General features: G+C 41.5%; 1 protein-coding gene across 4 annotated transcripts in view; it reads right to left on the bottom strand.

The window, feature by feature from the left end:
- Positions 1-15,645, bottom strand: part of SLC25A16 (solute carrier family 25 member 16) — a 33,219-nt gene extending 17,574 nt beyond the window's left edge. For 2 of the 4 annotated variants that reach the window (XM_080641172.1, XM_080641175.1), the window contains exons 1-4: positions 14,647-14,899; positions 8,719-8,811; positions 1,961-2,094; positions 504-567 (exon numbers count right to left, since the gene is read on the bottom strand). In XM_080641172.1, the coding sequence (XP_080497298.1) occupies positions 504-567; positions 1,961-2,094; positions 8,719-8,811; positions 14,647-14,770 (415 nt within the window). In that variant the 5' untranslated portion in view covers positions 14,771-14,899. Of the gene's footprint in view, positions 1-503; positions 568-1,960; positions 2,095-2,908; positions 2,987-8,718; positions 8,812-14,646; positions 14,900-15,533 lie in introns of those variants that run through there. The other 2 variants (XM_080641173.1, XM_080641174.1) reach the window with 2 other exon arrangements.
- Between the last annotated feature and the right edge of the window lie 1,900 nt (positions 15,646-17,545).

Raw genomic sequence — 17,545 nt, forward strand, 5'->3', positions numbered from 1 at the left:
TATTTAAAAAAGAAAAAGAAAAACAAAACAAAAACATTTTCGGGCCGAAGCCGGTTTGGCTCTGTGGATAGAGCGTCAGCCTGCGGATTGAAGGGTCCCGGGTTCGATTCCGGTCAAGGGCATGTACCTTGGTTGCGGGCACATCCCCAGTGGGGGGTGTGGAGGAGGCAGCTGATAGATGTTTCTCTCTCATCTATGTTTCTAACTCTCTATCCCTCTCCCTTCCTCTCCGTAAAAAATCAATAAAATATATTTAAAAAAATAAAAAAACATTTTCAGAAGGAGATTGTCAAAGAGACTATGTTTTTTCCCCCTTTATTATAAGTTTAGACCATTCCTTACCATCTCCTAATGTAAAATGTTCGTTTTGAGTAGAAATATTAATGATTTCTTATATAATTGAATATAGAAAGCTAACAAATGTATGCTACTTAATCAATGTCACACATATCAGCTAAACCAAATTAAATTTGTTAGAAATAAAGTATACCCACTCCTCTTACCTGCCATGGATCCAGCCATTAATCTGTGCACATGACCAGAAATTCCCAGCTTTGTAGTAATGAACTAGAAACCAAACACATCAAATTAAATAAGACATTTTTTAAATGCTACCCATTTCACTGTTTAATAATGAAGACTTATTTCAAAAGAGTACAGAACTAGTAAAAAGAAAATCAGTATTAAAGGGGAGTGAAATGAGCACACTTACATGAAGTTCTATCACATTGTAAAGAGGTCAGATATTTCCTCAACAGCCTCTGCTCTAATTTTGTACTTTTACAGAGCATCTACCTTAGAATTACTGAATGTACTACACATTGATGACCACAAATAAAGTGTGAATGGGAGTACTAGGAATAAAATGCTTCTACAGACAATGCAGTCTTAATATACTGAGGCATCCATTCTATTTGACAGACTAGCTTAGAATGTTGTCCCATCCCTAACGTTTACTTTTCATTTTAAGATACACTGTGAGCCCTGGCAGGTGTGGCTCAGTTGTTGGAGCATTATCCCGTACACCGAAAGGTGGCAGGTTTGATTCCAGTTCAGGGCACATACCCAGGTTGTGCATTCGATTCCTGGAAGGATGCTTATGGCAAGCAACCCATCGATGTTTCTCTCTCTCCCTCTCTATCTAATAAATAAATAAATAAAATTTATAAATGGAGTCATTAAAAAAAAGATACACTGTGAAATTTAACATACTTAACCCCCTTCTGTGTTAAGAAGTTTGAATATTTGAGATGATAAACTTTCAGTCAGCTAGAAAAAAAGAAACTTGATCAATGAGTAAGATAGAAAAAGCTGTTAATTTATTAAATCATTATTTATAAACAAACTTTTACAATATGATTTTGCCATTTTAATAAGAAAATTAAAAGCCACAATGTTCCTCTCCTACAGATGAGACACAAAAAGCACATTAAAGCCCAGCTGGGTGTAGCTCAGCGGTTGAGCGTCGACCCAGGAACCAAGAGGCCACCGGTTCGATTCCCAGTCAGAGCATATGCTCAGGTTGCGGGCTTGATCCCCAGTAGGGGGCGTGCAAGAGGTGGCCACTCAAGATTCTCTCTCATCGTTGATGTTTCTATCTCTCTCTCCCTCTCCCTTCTTCTCTGAAATCAATAAAAAAAATATATATATATATACACACACACACATATATATAATAAAGTGCTATTAATAGTTTAAGCATTTATTATTATCTACTTGAAGGATACTTTAGCTCTTCTTCATAAGTGTGAATATAAACAATTTTCTCAAAAATGACTAACAATTCTGGAATAGATAACTTCAAAACCAAGTTATATTTCAAATTTTAAACTATCACAAGTCTTATTACTTCAAAAAGGCATTAATTTAGCCATTCTTCCAAAGTAACTTTATAGGCTAAAGCAAATGCCTTCTCAACTAAGCATGATATTTAAGGAAACAAAAGAAAACAAAACTTCACCGTTTTGTAGTGCTCAAATGCCATAAACTGGATTGCACCATAGGGAAAGATTCGAATCATCATTGCACCATTCCCTTTATACAATCCAAGGTATCCCTCCTTTTGGGGAACAGCACGCAATGTAGAAAACACTCCTATTTTTAGAAAAAAATATATTAAAACAGAAAACTATCTAAATTCAAATTTTTATGACAATCACAGATAGATTACTAATGCCATCATTTTTAATTTTGTTTGATGAATTATATGAATAGTAATTTCTATAAAGTTAATACTACTTAAAATACCTCACTTGCTCAAATTACATAAATATGCTGCATGTAGAAATATAAAACATATAATAGCAAAAACAGCTACAAATTATATTTATAATTATCACAAATTATATTCAACTATAGCAATCTAAAGAATATTAATAACAGAAATATATTCAAGGTCTATACACAGCAGCGCAGATGATCAACTCTATCTAGAAGGATGAAAAAAGTTTCCCAGACTGCCCAGATACATGTGTGGTTTGTTTACATGAGATTACTGTTAAATAGCCCTAGCTGGTTTGGCTTAGTGGATAGAGCATCAGCCTGTGGACTGAAGGGTCCCAGGTTTGATTCCGGTCAAGGCCACATGCCCAGGTTGTGGGCTCGATCCCCAGTAGGGGGCATATGGGAGACAGCCAATCAATGATTCGCTCTTATCACTGATGTTTCTGTCTATCCCTCTTCCTTCCTCTCTGAAATCAATAAAAATATATTTTTTAAAAAAGAATACTGCTAAATAAGAGAAACAAATAAAAACTATTAAAGCAATTTAAATTTGGGGGCAAATTTTCATTATTAGGACACTTTAATTAAGAATACTGATAAAGCCCTAACCGGTTTAGCTCAGTGGATAGAGTGCTGGCCTGCGTACTGAAGGGTCACAGGTTCGATTCCGGTCAAGGGCATGTACCTTGGTTGCGGGCACATCCCCGGTAGGGGGTATGCAAGAGGAAGCTGATCAATGTTTCTCTCTCATTGATGTTTCTAACTATCCTTCTCTCTTCCACTCTGTAAAAAAATCAATAAAAATTTAAAAAAAAAAGAATACTGATAAAGGCCTAAGTTCTGATCCTAAATATTGATATGTTTAGTCTATTAAGATTAGGGGGGATAAGGACACATATGTAATACCTTAATCAATAAGGAAAAAATAATAATAATTATACATGCAAAAAAAGTAAAAACTAATAAAGAGAAAAAAAGATTAATCACTAATCCCATTTGTAGTACAGACTTCCAATAAACATATTACTGAATACTTCCATTATTAAAGTATTTAAATATTTTTTATTGATTTTTAGAGAGAGAGGAAGGGAGAAGAATAGAGAGAAACATCAATAAGAGAGAAACAGCACTCATCAGTTGCCTACTGCATGACCTCTACTGAGGATTGAGCCTGAAACCTGGGCATGTGCCCTCACTGGGAAAGGAATCAGTGACCTCATGGTTCATGTGTCCACGCTCAACCACTGAACCACACCAGCCAGGCTACATTATTAAACTATTTAAATTCAAGCTCCTTTCCAAATTTTTGAAACAAAAATTTGATCAAATATGAAAGTAAATCACTAGGCTCATTTTGAATTTTATTTATTTAAAATATATTTTTATTGATTTCAGAGAGGAAGGGAGAGGGAGAGATAGAAACATCAATGATGAGAGAGAATCATTGATTGGCTGCCTCCTGCACGCATCACACTGGGGATAGAGCCAATCACACTGGGGATGTGCCCCGATCAGGAATCGAACCGTAACCTCCTGGTTCATACAGATCAACCACTGAGCCATGCCAGGCGGGCTATTTATTTATTTTTCCCAAAAATTGCACCATGATAAAGCTGAATTCTCGTTGATATGAATGTACTGTTTGGGCCAGCGGTGGGGAACCTTTTTGTGCCAAGGGCCATTTAAATATTTATAACATAATTCACAGGCCATTACAAGATTATCAACTTAAAACTTAGCCTGCTTTATTTGGTCAAACATTTAATTAACTCGCTCCTCATGCCTTGGCAGAGCCAGACCAAGTGATTTCTCAGGCCTTATATGGCTAGAGGGCCGGACGTTCCCCACCCCTGGCAGTACTGCCCTCACTACATACTCACTAGGCAGTAGCAAAACCACAAGAAATGAATGGTTAACACATTTTTTAAAAGAAGCTAAAGAAGAAGTTTTATGCAATAGCACATCTTCTGCCTGGCTGGTATTCCTCAGTGGTTGAGCATCGACCTATGAACCAGGTTCAATTCCCAGTCGGGGCACATGCACAGGTTTCAGGCTTGATCCCCAGTGTGGGGCGTGCAGGAGGCAGCTGATCAATGATTCTTTCTCATCATTGATGTTTTTATCTCTATTGCCCTCTTCCTTCCTTTCTGAAATCAATAAAAATATATATATATATTTTTAAATAGCACATCTTGCTGTAGTTGGTTTAGCTCAGTGGATAGAGCGTTGGACTGAAGGGTCCAGGGTTTGATTCAGGTCAAGGGCACATGCCTGAGTTGCGGGCTCGATCCCCAGTGGGGGCATTCAGGAGGCAGCTGGTTAATGATTCTCTCTCTTTACTGATGTTTCTCTCTCTCCCTCCCTCTCCTTTCCTCTCTGGAATCAATAAAATATATTTAAAAATAATACTTTTAAAAAGCCAACAACACCTTTTTTTAATGGCTTGTGTATTTTAAAGATACCTCAATCTCCCCAAGAATTCTATTTCAAAATTTGCATACTTTGTAGGGTATACTGTAACCAATGGCATTCAGTCCTAGAGAGCATGAAATCTAATGTGAATATACACTGAGTGGCCAGATTATTATGATCTCTGAACGCATAATAATCTGGCCACTCAGTGTGTGTGTGTGTGTGTGTGTGTGTGTGTGTGTGTGTGTGTGTGTGTGTGTGTATATATATATTAGAGGCCCGGTGCATGAATTCGTGCATGGGTGGGGTCCGGCAAGCCTGGCCAGGGGGAGGGGACATGGGCAGTTGGCCGGCCTGCCTGCCTGCTGGTCAAACTCTTGGTTGAGGCTAATAAAAGGCATATTAGCCTTTTATTATATAGGATATACACTGAGTGGCCAGATTATTATGTGTTCAGAGATCATAATAATCTGGCCACTCAGTGTATAATCTAATAATCTAATGATTATAAATCATTAAACAAACTAACAAAGATCAGCATGGGGAGAAGATTAAAGGAATAAAACAACCCTGATCAGACACTCCTATGTTGGGTCACTATAAAGCACTCCAAGATACTGAGTAAAATAATTCATCTCCTTTTCACCTTCAATTTAGTTAACAAAAGAAAATAATTTCCCTTCCTTTTCAGTTATATAATCTCAATAAATTCAAAGGTCTCATTCTTTCTATATATGAGCAGCACACTGTGAAGATATAGAATGCTTTGCTGGACAGACATGGTAGCAATTTTTTTCTTTCAATTTTAAGTAAAAAATTAGTATTAAAAATATTGACAAGAAAATGAGCTACAATTAATATAAGATATAAATATCCATTCAAAAAAATTTTTTTAGAAAAATCACATTTAAAAAAACCCATGAAAAAATAATTGGCCCTTGCTGGGTAGTACAGCTGGTTAGAGACTCGTTTCGATAAACCAAGGTTATGGGTTCAATCCCTAGTTGGGGCACATACAAGAATCAAATAATGAATGAATAAATAAGTGGAACAACAAATAGATGTTTCTCTTTCTCTCTCTCTAAAATCAATAATAAAAAAAAGTACGTGACATCTTCAAAAAATAATAATAATTGATTCTTATCCACTCTGTTATACACTGACTAGAGGCCCAGTGCACGAAATTTGTGCAGATAGGGTCCCTAGGCCTGGCCAGCGATCAGGGCCGATCTGTGGGGCGACCGGTGGGGCGATCAGGGGGGCCCCCGCTGGCACCTGCCTTGGCTGGCCTAGGGCCTGCGGCTGGGGACAGCTCCTCTGCATTGAGCATCTGCCCCCTGGTGGTCAGTGCTCGACATAGCCACCAGTCGTTCCACTGGTTGTTCTGCCAGTTGGTAGATTTGCATATTGGGCTTTTATTATATAGGATGCTGCACAGCAGAGCATACATCGTTCCTATCGGTTGAAGCATGAAACTGTAAAACAATGAAGTGGTCTGAGTTAGTTGCCTCAACCTAATTTCTTTCTTGGTCTCTGTCCACATTAATTTTTTTTTTTAGCAAAGGTGGAGATTTATTAAAGAACAAGTACAGACTCCCACGTGGGGAGAGGGAAAGAGTCCCACAGAATGGACTCCCACGTAGGGAGGGGGGAAAGGGTCCCCCACGTTAATTTTTTTTAATCTTTTTCCCTCTAACTGAAAAGGTAATATATGTATGTTCAACATGTATTACAAATTAATTTAGAACAGTGATGTTCAACCTGTGTGTGCCAAAATTTTAAAACATGCAATACCTGACTATTTAGTCAGGGCACTGTCCTCTTTTCCCTTAGATTGTCAAATAAAAAAATGTCAAGTCAGTGTGGTTTAGAACAGTGGTTGGCAAACTGCGGCTCTGTTGACTAATGAGTTTGCCAACCACTGGGATAGGGGCTTAATCACAAGGAACAACAACAGCCTGTAATTATTGGAATCGAGAGTCTAGGTCAGTGGTCGGCAAACTCATTAGTCAACAGAGCCACAGTTTGCCGACCACTGGTTTAGAATGTTGCCCCATGCACCAGGAGATTGCCAGTTCAATTCCTGGTTAAGGCACATGCTGGGGTTGTAGGCTCAATCCCCAGTAGAGGGGCGTGCAGGAGGCAGCCAATCTATGTTTCTCTCTTCTTCTCCCTTCCTTTCTCTCTTAAGTCAATAAAAACATTTTTTAAAATTACAACAACCAACACAATAGCCATCCAGTGTGAATAAATCAAAATTATACTATTTTCATCAGATCAGCAAAATATATATTTTTTGGTGTGCCGCAGAATTTTAGTAATTAGCTTATGTATGCCATGAGATTAAAAAGTTTGAAAATAGCAGGCTTAAAGGAAAAAAATTTACTCTAATCTCACCACTGAATATTAACCACTAATGTTAATGTTTGTCCTTCTAGCCTTTTGTCTAAGCATGTTTATTTATATAAAATGCAATATGATTCTACCATGTTGTAATATTTCCACATTTAATACATTATGAACGTTGTTCATAGTCAATTAATACTTTTATAATTTTTATAATTGCAAAATAGTCTATAATATGGACTTATTTATTTATCTAAATAATACTTATTTAACCAATTCCCTATTATTAAAAGCTTTGTCTCGGTTTGTTTTTTTTACTAACATAAATAATGCTTTGATTCTCATATATACATTTTTTAGCACATTTCTGATTAGTACTTCCTTAAAATAACCTCCTAGAACTAAAATTGCAAGGCTGGAGAGGAAGAATCTTTTTTTTTTTTTTTTTTTAAATAAAGGCTTGTTTTTTGTGTGTGTTTTTCAAAAAAATAAGTTTTTATGGATTTTTTAAAGAAAGAGGAAGGGAGAGGGAAAGAGAGATAGAAACATCAATGAGAAAGAAAAATCCATGGGCTGCCTTCTGCATGTCCTCTACTGGGGATCAAGCCCACAACCCAGGCATGTGCCCTGACTGGGAATTGAACAGGGACCTCTTGATTCAAGGGTCAATGCTCAACCACTGAGCAACACTGGCTGGGAAAGGATTTATCTTTTTGATGCATTTACCAAAAATGTCCTCCAAAAAGGCTCCAAAAAATGATTACTACCATCAATGATATATTATTTTTTTAAATATATTTTTATTGACTTCAGAGAGAGGAAAGGAGGAGAGAGAGATAGAAACATCCATGATGAGAAAGAATCATTGACCGGCTGCCTCCTGCACACCCCCTACTGGGGAAGGAGCCCGCAACCCGGGTATGTGCCCTGACGAGGAATCAAACCCAGGACCCTGCAGTCTGCAGGCCGATGCTCTATCCACTGAGCTAAACTGGCCAGGGCAATGATATATTATTAGTGTCCATGTTAATTAAATGGATTTTTATGTTTGTAAAGAACAACTAAGGGCTTCATATTTTTTTAGTAATGTACATTTACCCATATATACTAACTGCACTGGATTCTGCTTGCACTAAGATTTCTAGAAGGAATATTTAACTAAGTGTTTAAAGGAATAAACCATATCTCCATCACTGATTTTATTTATTTTTATTTTTATTATTTTTTTTTTATTTTATTGATATTTCACAGAGAGGAAAGGAGAGGGATAGAGAGCTAGAAACATCGATGAGAGAGAAACATCGATCAGCTGCCTCCTGCACACCTCCCACTGAGGATGTGCCCACAACCAAGGTACATGCCCTTGACCGGAATCGAACCCGGGACCCTTCAGTCCGCAGGCCGATGCTCTATCCACTGAGCCAAACCGGTTTTGGCTGATTTTATTTTTTTTATCAAACTATGTTAACGTGTCTGTCAAGGATGTGACACGTTAATCCCAATAAACAATGATTCAATGATGCAAAGATTTTGGTTTAGAGGATATCAGCACCCTAAAATGATTTTAACCACTACTGCAAATAAAAAGACTAAATTGGATAAGAGATATCCCTTGTAAACTGTGCCCCCAAACTTTAATTCCCTTTTGGATCCTCTACTATAATTCACAAATGGAAACCAAGCCTGCAGATGGATAATGTTTTCATTCATGTTTTTCTTTAGCATCTATTAACTCACCTAAATGTTTGTAATGATGATTGTGAGCTTGTAATAAAACTTTTACTCGATCCAAAGGAGCAACTGTTGTTTTAGCACAGCATCCTGCAATACCTAAAAAAATGTAAGAGGTTAGGGAGCAATTGCATACCATTTCTTTCCAGATGGAAATCATTATTTGTTCAGCCAACATACACCCTCTGATCTTTCACTTGTTCTTCCACTGCCCAGTAGAAGTGATGAGCAGATGATTAGCCCTCGTTCTCTGTTACTTACTAAATGAACATGTCATACTTAAAATTAAATTTGGCCCTAGCCAGTTTGGCTCAGTGGATAGAGCACTGGCCTGTAGACTGAAGGGTCCCAGGTTCGATTCCAGTCAAGAGCACATGCCCGGGTTGCGGGCTCAATCCCCAGTAAGGGGCATGCAGGAGGCAGCTGATCAGTAATTCTCTCTCATCGTGATGTTTCTATCTCCCTCTCCCTTCCTCTCTAAAACCAATAAAAATATATTTAAATAAAGAAATAAATAAAATTAAGTTTGAAGGGTGTAAATCTGTCTCCTAATAACTGATAAACACTGGGAATCTTGCTACATGTGGTTATAGAGACACTTGAAGGTATTTACTCAACTGTAAGGCTCTATTTGAAGCAACCTCCTCTTCTTTTGTATAACTTTTGCATTGAAACAAACAACTTTTACCATAAAATTCAATCATTCGTTCATACATTCAGCAATTATGTATTTAGCCCCTACAATATGCCACTGTGCAGTCATTTGGATGATAGTAACATACATACAGGACAGCCCTACTAGCTTGGAATGCTTCGAAGGCGATAATGTATAAAGACTTTTTGCTATGTTGTTTGTGCTGCCTCCCCACCCCAATTCATATGTTGAAAACTAATTACCAATGTGATGGCATTCAGAGGTTGGGTTTTAGGAGGTGAATGGGTCCTAAAACCTAAGGGTTCTGCATGTTTATGTTTATAAAACATAATATGATTCAACCATTATTAGGGCACTAACCATGGGATTAGTGCCCTTATAAATGAGGCCCCAGACACCCCTGGCCCCTTCCACCTTGTGAAAACACAGCAAAGAAGGTGCTGTCTAGTCTTCACCAGAATGTCAATCTGCTGGCTCCATGATCTTGCACTTCCCAGCCTCTAGAACTATGAAAAATAAATGTTGTTGTTTATAAGCCACCCAGATTATGGTATTTCTGTTAGAGCAGCCCAAATGAACTAAGACACCTTACATGTACATATGATTCTTGATTTACAATGGGTTACATCCTGATAAACCTATTGTAAATTGAAAATATCGAGTAGAAAATGCATCTAAATTAAGGGTGAATTTTACTGTGTATAAATTATACCTTAAGAAACCTTATTTTAAAACAAACTAGTCTCCTTGCTTCCATATTTACCCTCCTACAGTGATTCTCAACAGAGAAGCCAAAGTCATCCTTTTGAAATATGTCATATCATTTTTTGCTCATTGGTTAGGGTGTCAGCCCGTGAAATGAAGGATCTTGGGTTTGATTCTGGTCAAGGGCATGTAGCTTGGTTGCAAGTTCCATCCCCGGCCCTGGTCAGGGTATGCAGAAGGTACCAATCCATGTGTCTCTCTCACATTGATGTTTCTCTCTGTCTCTCCCCCACCCTCCCACTCTCTCTAAAAATCAATGGAAAAAATATCTTTGGGTAAGGATTAAAAAAGACCACAGGTTCTTTTGCAGTTTCAGATACTTACTGCCTCCAACTCTTTTCCTCTTTTTAATAGATTTTAATTGGTAACTAACTGTAAGATACATAGAAAAAAGTGCACAAATCTTAATTATGCCACTTCACTAATGGTGAATTCAATCATGTAAGGACCACCCAAACCAAGTTTCAAATCATGAAACTTTACCAGACTCCCAGAAGTCCTTTCTGCACTCCCATAATCACTATTTGTCCCTCCTTCTCAGAAATAACCAATCAGCTTTCTGGCTTCTAACAACATGGACTTAGTTTTTATTGTTTTTGAACTTTATACAAATAAAACCACACAGTATGGCTTGCTTTGTGTCTGGCTTCTTCTATTCAATATTATGATTGTGAGATTCATCCACATTGTTGCATGTAAGAGGAATTTATTCATTTTCAGTGCTGCATAATATTTCATCGTATGATTATACCATATTTTGGTAATCCTATATAATAAAACCCTAATATGCAAATCAACCGAACGGCAGAACAACCTATCGCTATGATGTGCACTGACCACCAGGGGGCAGATGCTCAACACAGGAGCTGCCCCCTGGTAGTCAGTGCGTGGGAGAACTGCTCAGCCAGAAGCTGGGCTCACAGCTGGTGAGCACAGCAGCAGTGGCGGGAGCTTCTGCCACCTCCGCTGCAGGAAGGAGGTAAAGAGCAAGGGGGGTCCTGGACTGCGAGAGCCCTAGACTGTGAGAGGAATCCCCAGGAGGGGATCGGGCCTAAGCAGACAGGCGGACATCCCCTGAGGGATCCTGGACTGCAAGAGGGCACAGGTCGGGCTGAGGGACACCCATCAACTAGCCTCGAATATGTTATAACATTGATGGACATTTGGATTGCTTCTGAGTTTGGGCTACCATGAACGTCATAGACATGAACAGAAATATATATATTAAAATATACCTAGGAGTGGAACTGCTGGATCATATCATACAAATGCTCAGCTTCATAGGTAACTGCCCAACTAGTTCTCCAAATTGGTTGTACCAGTAGCATAAAAGAATCCTGGTTGCACCCTAGCTGATTTGGCTCAGTGGATACAGTGTCAGCCTGCGAACTGAAGGGTCTTGGGTTTGATTCCGATCAAGGGCACATGCCTGGGTTGTGGTAGGGGGAGTACAGGAGGCAGCTGATCAATGATTCCCTCTCATTTTTGATGTTTCTAGTTCTCTCTCCCTCTTCCTTCCTCTCTGAAATCAATAAAAATATATTTTTATATATATATATGCATATGTATATGTGTGTATATATATATATATATACACATACATATATATATACACATACGTATATATATATATATATATATATATATAGAGAGAGAGAGAGAGAGAGAGAGAGAGAGAGAGAGAGAGAGAGAGAGTGTGTGTGTGTGTGTGTGTGTGTGTGTCCTGGCTGCTAACCTCACCTACACATACCATGATTCTATTTCAAAGTCTAATCAAATCACAAAACGTAACATGTCTAAAACTGAACTCCTCATCTCCCTGCTACAACCATCATGAAAGTTGCTCTAACCACAGTCTTCCATTTCAGCCAATGAGCACAACCTTTCAGCTGCTCAAACCAAGAGTCACTCTTGACTTATCTTCCTTATGAAAATCCTATTTGTTCTATTCATATCCAGATTATCACAATTTTTCACCACCTCTCCTGTTACTGACCTGATCCAAGCCACTATCCATCATCTGAATTACTGCAATAACCTACAAACTAGTCTCCTTGCTTCCATATTTGCCCTCCTACAGTTATTCTTAACAGAGAAGCCAATGTGATCCTTTTGAAATCTGTCATATCATGTCACTTCTCTGCTCAAGATTTGCAATGGCCAGCATGTTTCCAAGGGCTGTGTCTGGTTGTAGCCACGGGTTCTCCAAATGCATGTGAGAGCAACCTGGAGAGATTTTGACAGCTCAGGTTAGCCATAATACCTACAGCTGCCTCTCGCCTTTCCTAGAGTATTAAAACAACAACAACAAAACGCCTACAATGCCCCCAACTTCATTCCAAGTAAAAGTCAGAATCTTTTTTTTTTAAATATATGTTATTGATATTTTACAGAGAGGAAGGGAGAGGGATAGAGAGTTAGAAACATCGATGAGAGAGAAACATCGATCAGCTGCCTCCTGCACACCTCCCACTGGGGATGTGCCCGCAACCAAGGTACATGCCCTTGACCGGAATCGAACCTGGGACCCTTCAGTCCGCAGGCCGACGCTCTATCCACTGAGCCAAACCGGTTTCGGCGAAAAGTCAGAATCTTTACAATAGAATGCAAGGCCCTTCCATTTCTGTCTCCCTTTTATGTCTCTAACCTCCTTCCCCCATCAACACCACTTGTTCTTTGAACAGAGGAGGCCCTCTCCCACTTTGAAGCCTTTGCGTTAGCTTTTCTCTCCTCCTGACATGCTCCTCCTTAGCCATCAACTAGCTAAACTCTTTCACTTCTTCAAGTCTGCTCAAGTGTCACCCTCCAAAGGAGACTTACTTCGATTATCTTATGTAATACTAGGGGCCCAGTGCACAAATCCGTGCACCTTGAAAGGAACTGTGGGCCGCAAGGCTGCAGTGGGCACAGAGGCGGGTCTCAGCCCATCCTCCGCGCTCCCACCTGGCCCCTTCTGCCACACGGCCTCTTGTCCCCTCTCTGCTGTCAGCCCCACTTCTGCCGCCTCTGCTCCCACACGCTGATGGTGCTGGCCCCACTCGCACCCGCTGACAGCACAGAGTGATTGGGGCCAGCCCAGCAGTGGGTGCGAGCGGGGCCAGCACCGCAGCAGTGCGAGCAGCAGCTCCGGTGCCGGCTGCAGGTGCGAGCAGTGGCTGCCAGCCCTGATCGCCCCTTAGGAGCAGGGGAAGGTGGAGAAGCCCTGAGGGGTGATGGGACTGGCAGCCACTGCTTGCCGGCAACAGGTGTGAGCAGCATCAGTGCCTACAGCAGGTGCGAGCGCCGGGTAGGACCGCGGCGTGCAAGCAAAGAATTTTCAGTAACCACCAGAGGCTCGCCCTGATGACAGCAACCAGCGCCCCACCTTGGTCTGGCACCCCCAATCACCTGCTCCACCATCCCACTGTGGCTGATGCCATGTTCCGTGCTCTGCCGCATGCTGCCAACACCTGCCATGTTCCCCGCGCGCCCGTGGTGGTCAGCACATGTCATAGTGACCAGTTGTTCGGTTGTTCTGTTGTTCCACCGTTGGGTCTATTTGCATATTAGGGTTTTATATATACAGATGCACCCACTTAGCCTCTCCACTTCCTTGCCCCATTCTCCTTTTTGCTTCTTCCCATTGCATTCATCACCTTCTAACACACTATATAACTTATTTTTTCATTTTGTTCATTGTCTTTCTCCTCAACCAATGTAAACTCCAGGATTTTGTTTTGCTCCCTGATGTACAATGAGCAGGTAGCAGGCACATAGCAGGCACTCAAATGTTCCTTTTATAAATAAGTGAATGTCCTTTCCAGCAGCAGAATAAATTCTTAAAATTACTGCAGCAGACAGATATTATCTTCCTATAAGTCATCATAATTTGAACTTTTTTTTATTCTTAGCCTTAACAAGTAAGTGATGACAACCCACACAATCAGTTAAGAAAGGGTAAGGATTGAAACACCTCTTTATGGGAAGGCAGAAGACATTTCTCAGAGACAATATGAACCTTCTGGCCCTACAGTCAAACCAACAGTAGGGCTGCACCGGCTACCTGCCAAGTAGCAGTGGCAGAGTTTACCAGAATCACTGGAACCAGTTTTGGTTGTAGACAGTTTTGCATAATTTCCCAAATTACGTTTAAAAAGCTATCGTTTTCTTTTAAGCAAACAGCAAAATTCAACTCTACACTCAGCCACCTATGGTCTTTATACAAGAAAGCAGTGCCCTGCATGTTTCACTGAAATCCTGGGGTCTTTGTAAGAGACTCCCCTCTTTTCCCTGCCACCCAGCCCTGAAGAATGAGTGCCTGGGTCTGCCCTTCCACGTCCCCAGCTGCTCCACGACAGCTCCAGACCCTTCCTCCCCAGGATCCTGTTGTCACTAGTCAAGTGATTATTAGGAAAAGGTTACAGCATCTGGCAAGGCATTGAAGCAGCCATTGTCCAAGAATGTCACCGCGGCCGCGAGCCCCCGGCCTGCCCCTGCCAGCCCGAGCGTGGCCGGGTCCTCTCGCGGACACCCACCTCCAGCCAGGAAGGAGCGCAGCCAGTAGAAGTCTCGGCGGGCGGTGGGCCCTGCGGCTCCTGCCGCCTGCGGTATCGCGGGAGGCGGGTTGGCCGCAGCCAGGGCCGCCGCCGCCGCCGCCATCGGGACCGGGGCCGCGTCGGAAGCTTTAGTGGCCAATTTACAATCCAAGGGCCAGAGCCACGGCCATTACCGGCACTGACAGGGCTCCGACCGCCGCGAGGGCGGGGCAGAACAACACCCCGCGGCGCCGGGGGGCGCGGGATGATGACGTACAGGGGCGAGGTAGGTGCAGGGTGGGGGCGGGACCTCGGCCGGAAGCGGAGTTGCCCGGCTCGTAGCTTCCCCCTCTGTTCGGGCGCAAGGCGAGAAGCGTGGCGGGGACGGCAACGCTGTCCAACCCAGAAATTTCTCCCCTGCCCTTTGACCTGTATGGACCATTGATCTATACCCGCCCAGCGGGCTGGGCTGTCTTCTGACTTCCCTAAGATGAACCCTGTCCAGCGCCAACCTTTGCTTCTTGACTCTTTCCAGGAACCTCTGAAATTGCGCCATCTCCCGCCAAGTCAGCTCCGCCTTCTCAGAGCTCACTAAACCTCACTTTCTGCCCCGTCTGACCCCCACTAAGCATTCACTCCACCCCCACCACCTCTTGCAAAGAAATATTGCTAAGGCATATTATTCTTTCTTTGGAGCCCTACAAATTACACCAATACTTATGCCTTGTCAGGCCTTTCTGAATCCGTGCCTTCTTAGCTCTCAAATTCCACGGAGCTCTACTCCCCACCAATCCCAAATCTCTGCCCTAAACTCTTAGAAAGTCCCAGTTTCTGCTCCCTGGCCCACTGTATTTTTTTAACCACCCCTTTGGGCACAATTCTCTTACCTTGAGCGTCTCATCGGTTCCACTCTGGTCAAAATTCACTCCTAGCCCTAGCCGGTTTGGCTCAGAGCGTCAGCCTGCGGACTGAAGGGTCCCGGTTCGCAGGCTGATCCCCAGTAGGGGGCGTGCAGGAGGCAGCCGATGGATGATTCTCATCATTGCTGTTTCTCTCTCCCTCTCACTTCCTCTCTGAAATCAATAAAAATATATTTAAAAAGAAACTACAACTTTCAGAAACAAGGGCCGCCTTTAAAAAAAAAAAAATTCGCCCTAACCGGTTTGGCTCAGTGGATAGAGCGTCGGCCTGCGGACTGAAGGGTCCTGGGTTCGATTCCGGTCAAGGGCATGTACCTTGGTTGCGGGCACATCCCCAGTAGGGGGCGTGCAGGAGGCAGCTGATCGATGTCTCTCTCTCATCGATGTTTCTAACTCTCTATCCCTCTCCCTTCCTCTCTGTAAAAAATCAATAAAATATATTTAAAAAAAAAAATTCATTCCTAGTCTTTGTGACCAAAGTTGTTCTGACCTTTTATCGTCTCAAAAATTACCTATTATTACTTTCCTCAATACTTATTGCTCCAGCCTTTCTAATTAATGGGCACTTGTCTCCTCTTTCTCTTTCTGTGGATATGCCTCTGCAAGATGTTTCTAGTCACATTTCATCACTAATGATGAGTCCAGTCTTCACGTTTATTTAACCCCATATTCCCAATTTTAAATTTCTACCAGAAAATACAGACCCATATAATAATGTGATTATTTATAGTTTACATGTCTAATGTAAAGAATCAAAAGCTCCCCAAAGTGGAGATGGTGGTACAATATTGTAAATGTAATTAATACTACTGAGCTGCATATTTAAAAATGGTAAATTTTATATGAAGTATATTTTATCACAATAAAAAAATACAAAGAAAAAGCTCCCTAGCCCTAACCGGTTTGGCTCAGTGGATAGAGCGTCAGCCTGTGGACTGAAGAGTCCCAGGTTCAATTCCGGTCAAAGGCATGTACCTTGGTTGCAGGCACATCCCCAGTGGAGAGTGTGCAGGAGGCAGCTGATCAATGTTTCTCTCTCACTGATGTTTCTAACTCACTATCCCTCTCCCTTCCTCTCTGTAAAAAAATTAATGAAATATATTTTTTTTAAAAAAGGAAAAGAAAAAGCTCCCTAAGGTTTTTTATGTTACAACAAAAGAGAAGTGTCTATATTTTTTATATTATGTAACTAGCAAAACTGCCCCAGTTTCTAGTGCTAATGTGTATTTTTCCCCTGTCCTATAGGCTGTACTGGTATACCTCTCCTCCATTTCCATTCCCAATGAGATATACCTTACAGATTTAATTAATCACTTAACAGCCCCAACTCCAAACCCAATCCAGATCAAAAATGAAAAGTTGATATAAATAATAATTGACAGGTCCAGTAATTTAAATATCCAAGTATTTCTCCTCCATCTACTCAGCTGGTTACTACTAAACTCCCCAACCTACAGACGTTATACTGTCCCAGGGCTCAGTTTGTATGTCACTTCTATAATTACTTTCTCTGAAATTTTAGCCAACCTCGTAGTTGTTTTTCCTTAACATGACCTAGGTTTTTATTGGTATTCACTTCAGAAACTTGAATCCACAGATATAAGCAGTATATAACCAGAAAGTTACAAGTAAACACAGATTATACATGCAAAGATGGTCTACACCAGCCGTGGGCAAACTACGGCCCGTGGGCCGGATCCGGCCAGTTAGGCTGTTCTATCCGGCCCGCGGAGCGGAAAGAGCGGAGGGTTCTCTTGCTCTCCCCTCCGCTCCTTCACCAGCAGCAGTGTTAACATGGCAACGTTGGGAAACACGGCCGCAGCTCCTTCTTCTGAGTGGGCGGATTTATATCCGCCCATTCAGTAGAAGGAACAACCTCTCAATCTTCCAGAGGCTCCTTGTAATGCCCGCGGACGCATCCCCCGACATCGCCCTGGGAATGACATCGCCCTGGGAATGCGTAGACACGTTATCATGGT

Source organism: Plecotus auritus, assembly GCF_963455305.1.
Source record: "Plecotus auritus genome assembly, chromosome: 9".
NCBI classification, from domain to species: Eukaryota; Metazoa; Chordata; class Mammalia; order Chiroptera; family Vespertilionidae; genus Plecotus; species Plecotus auritus.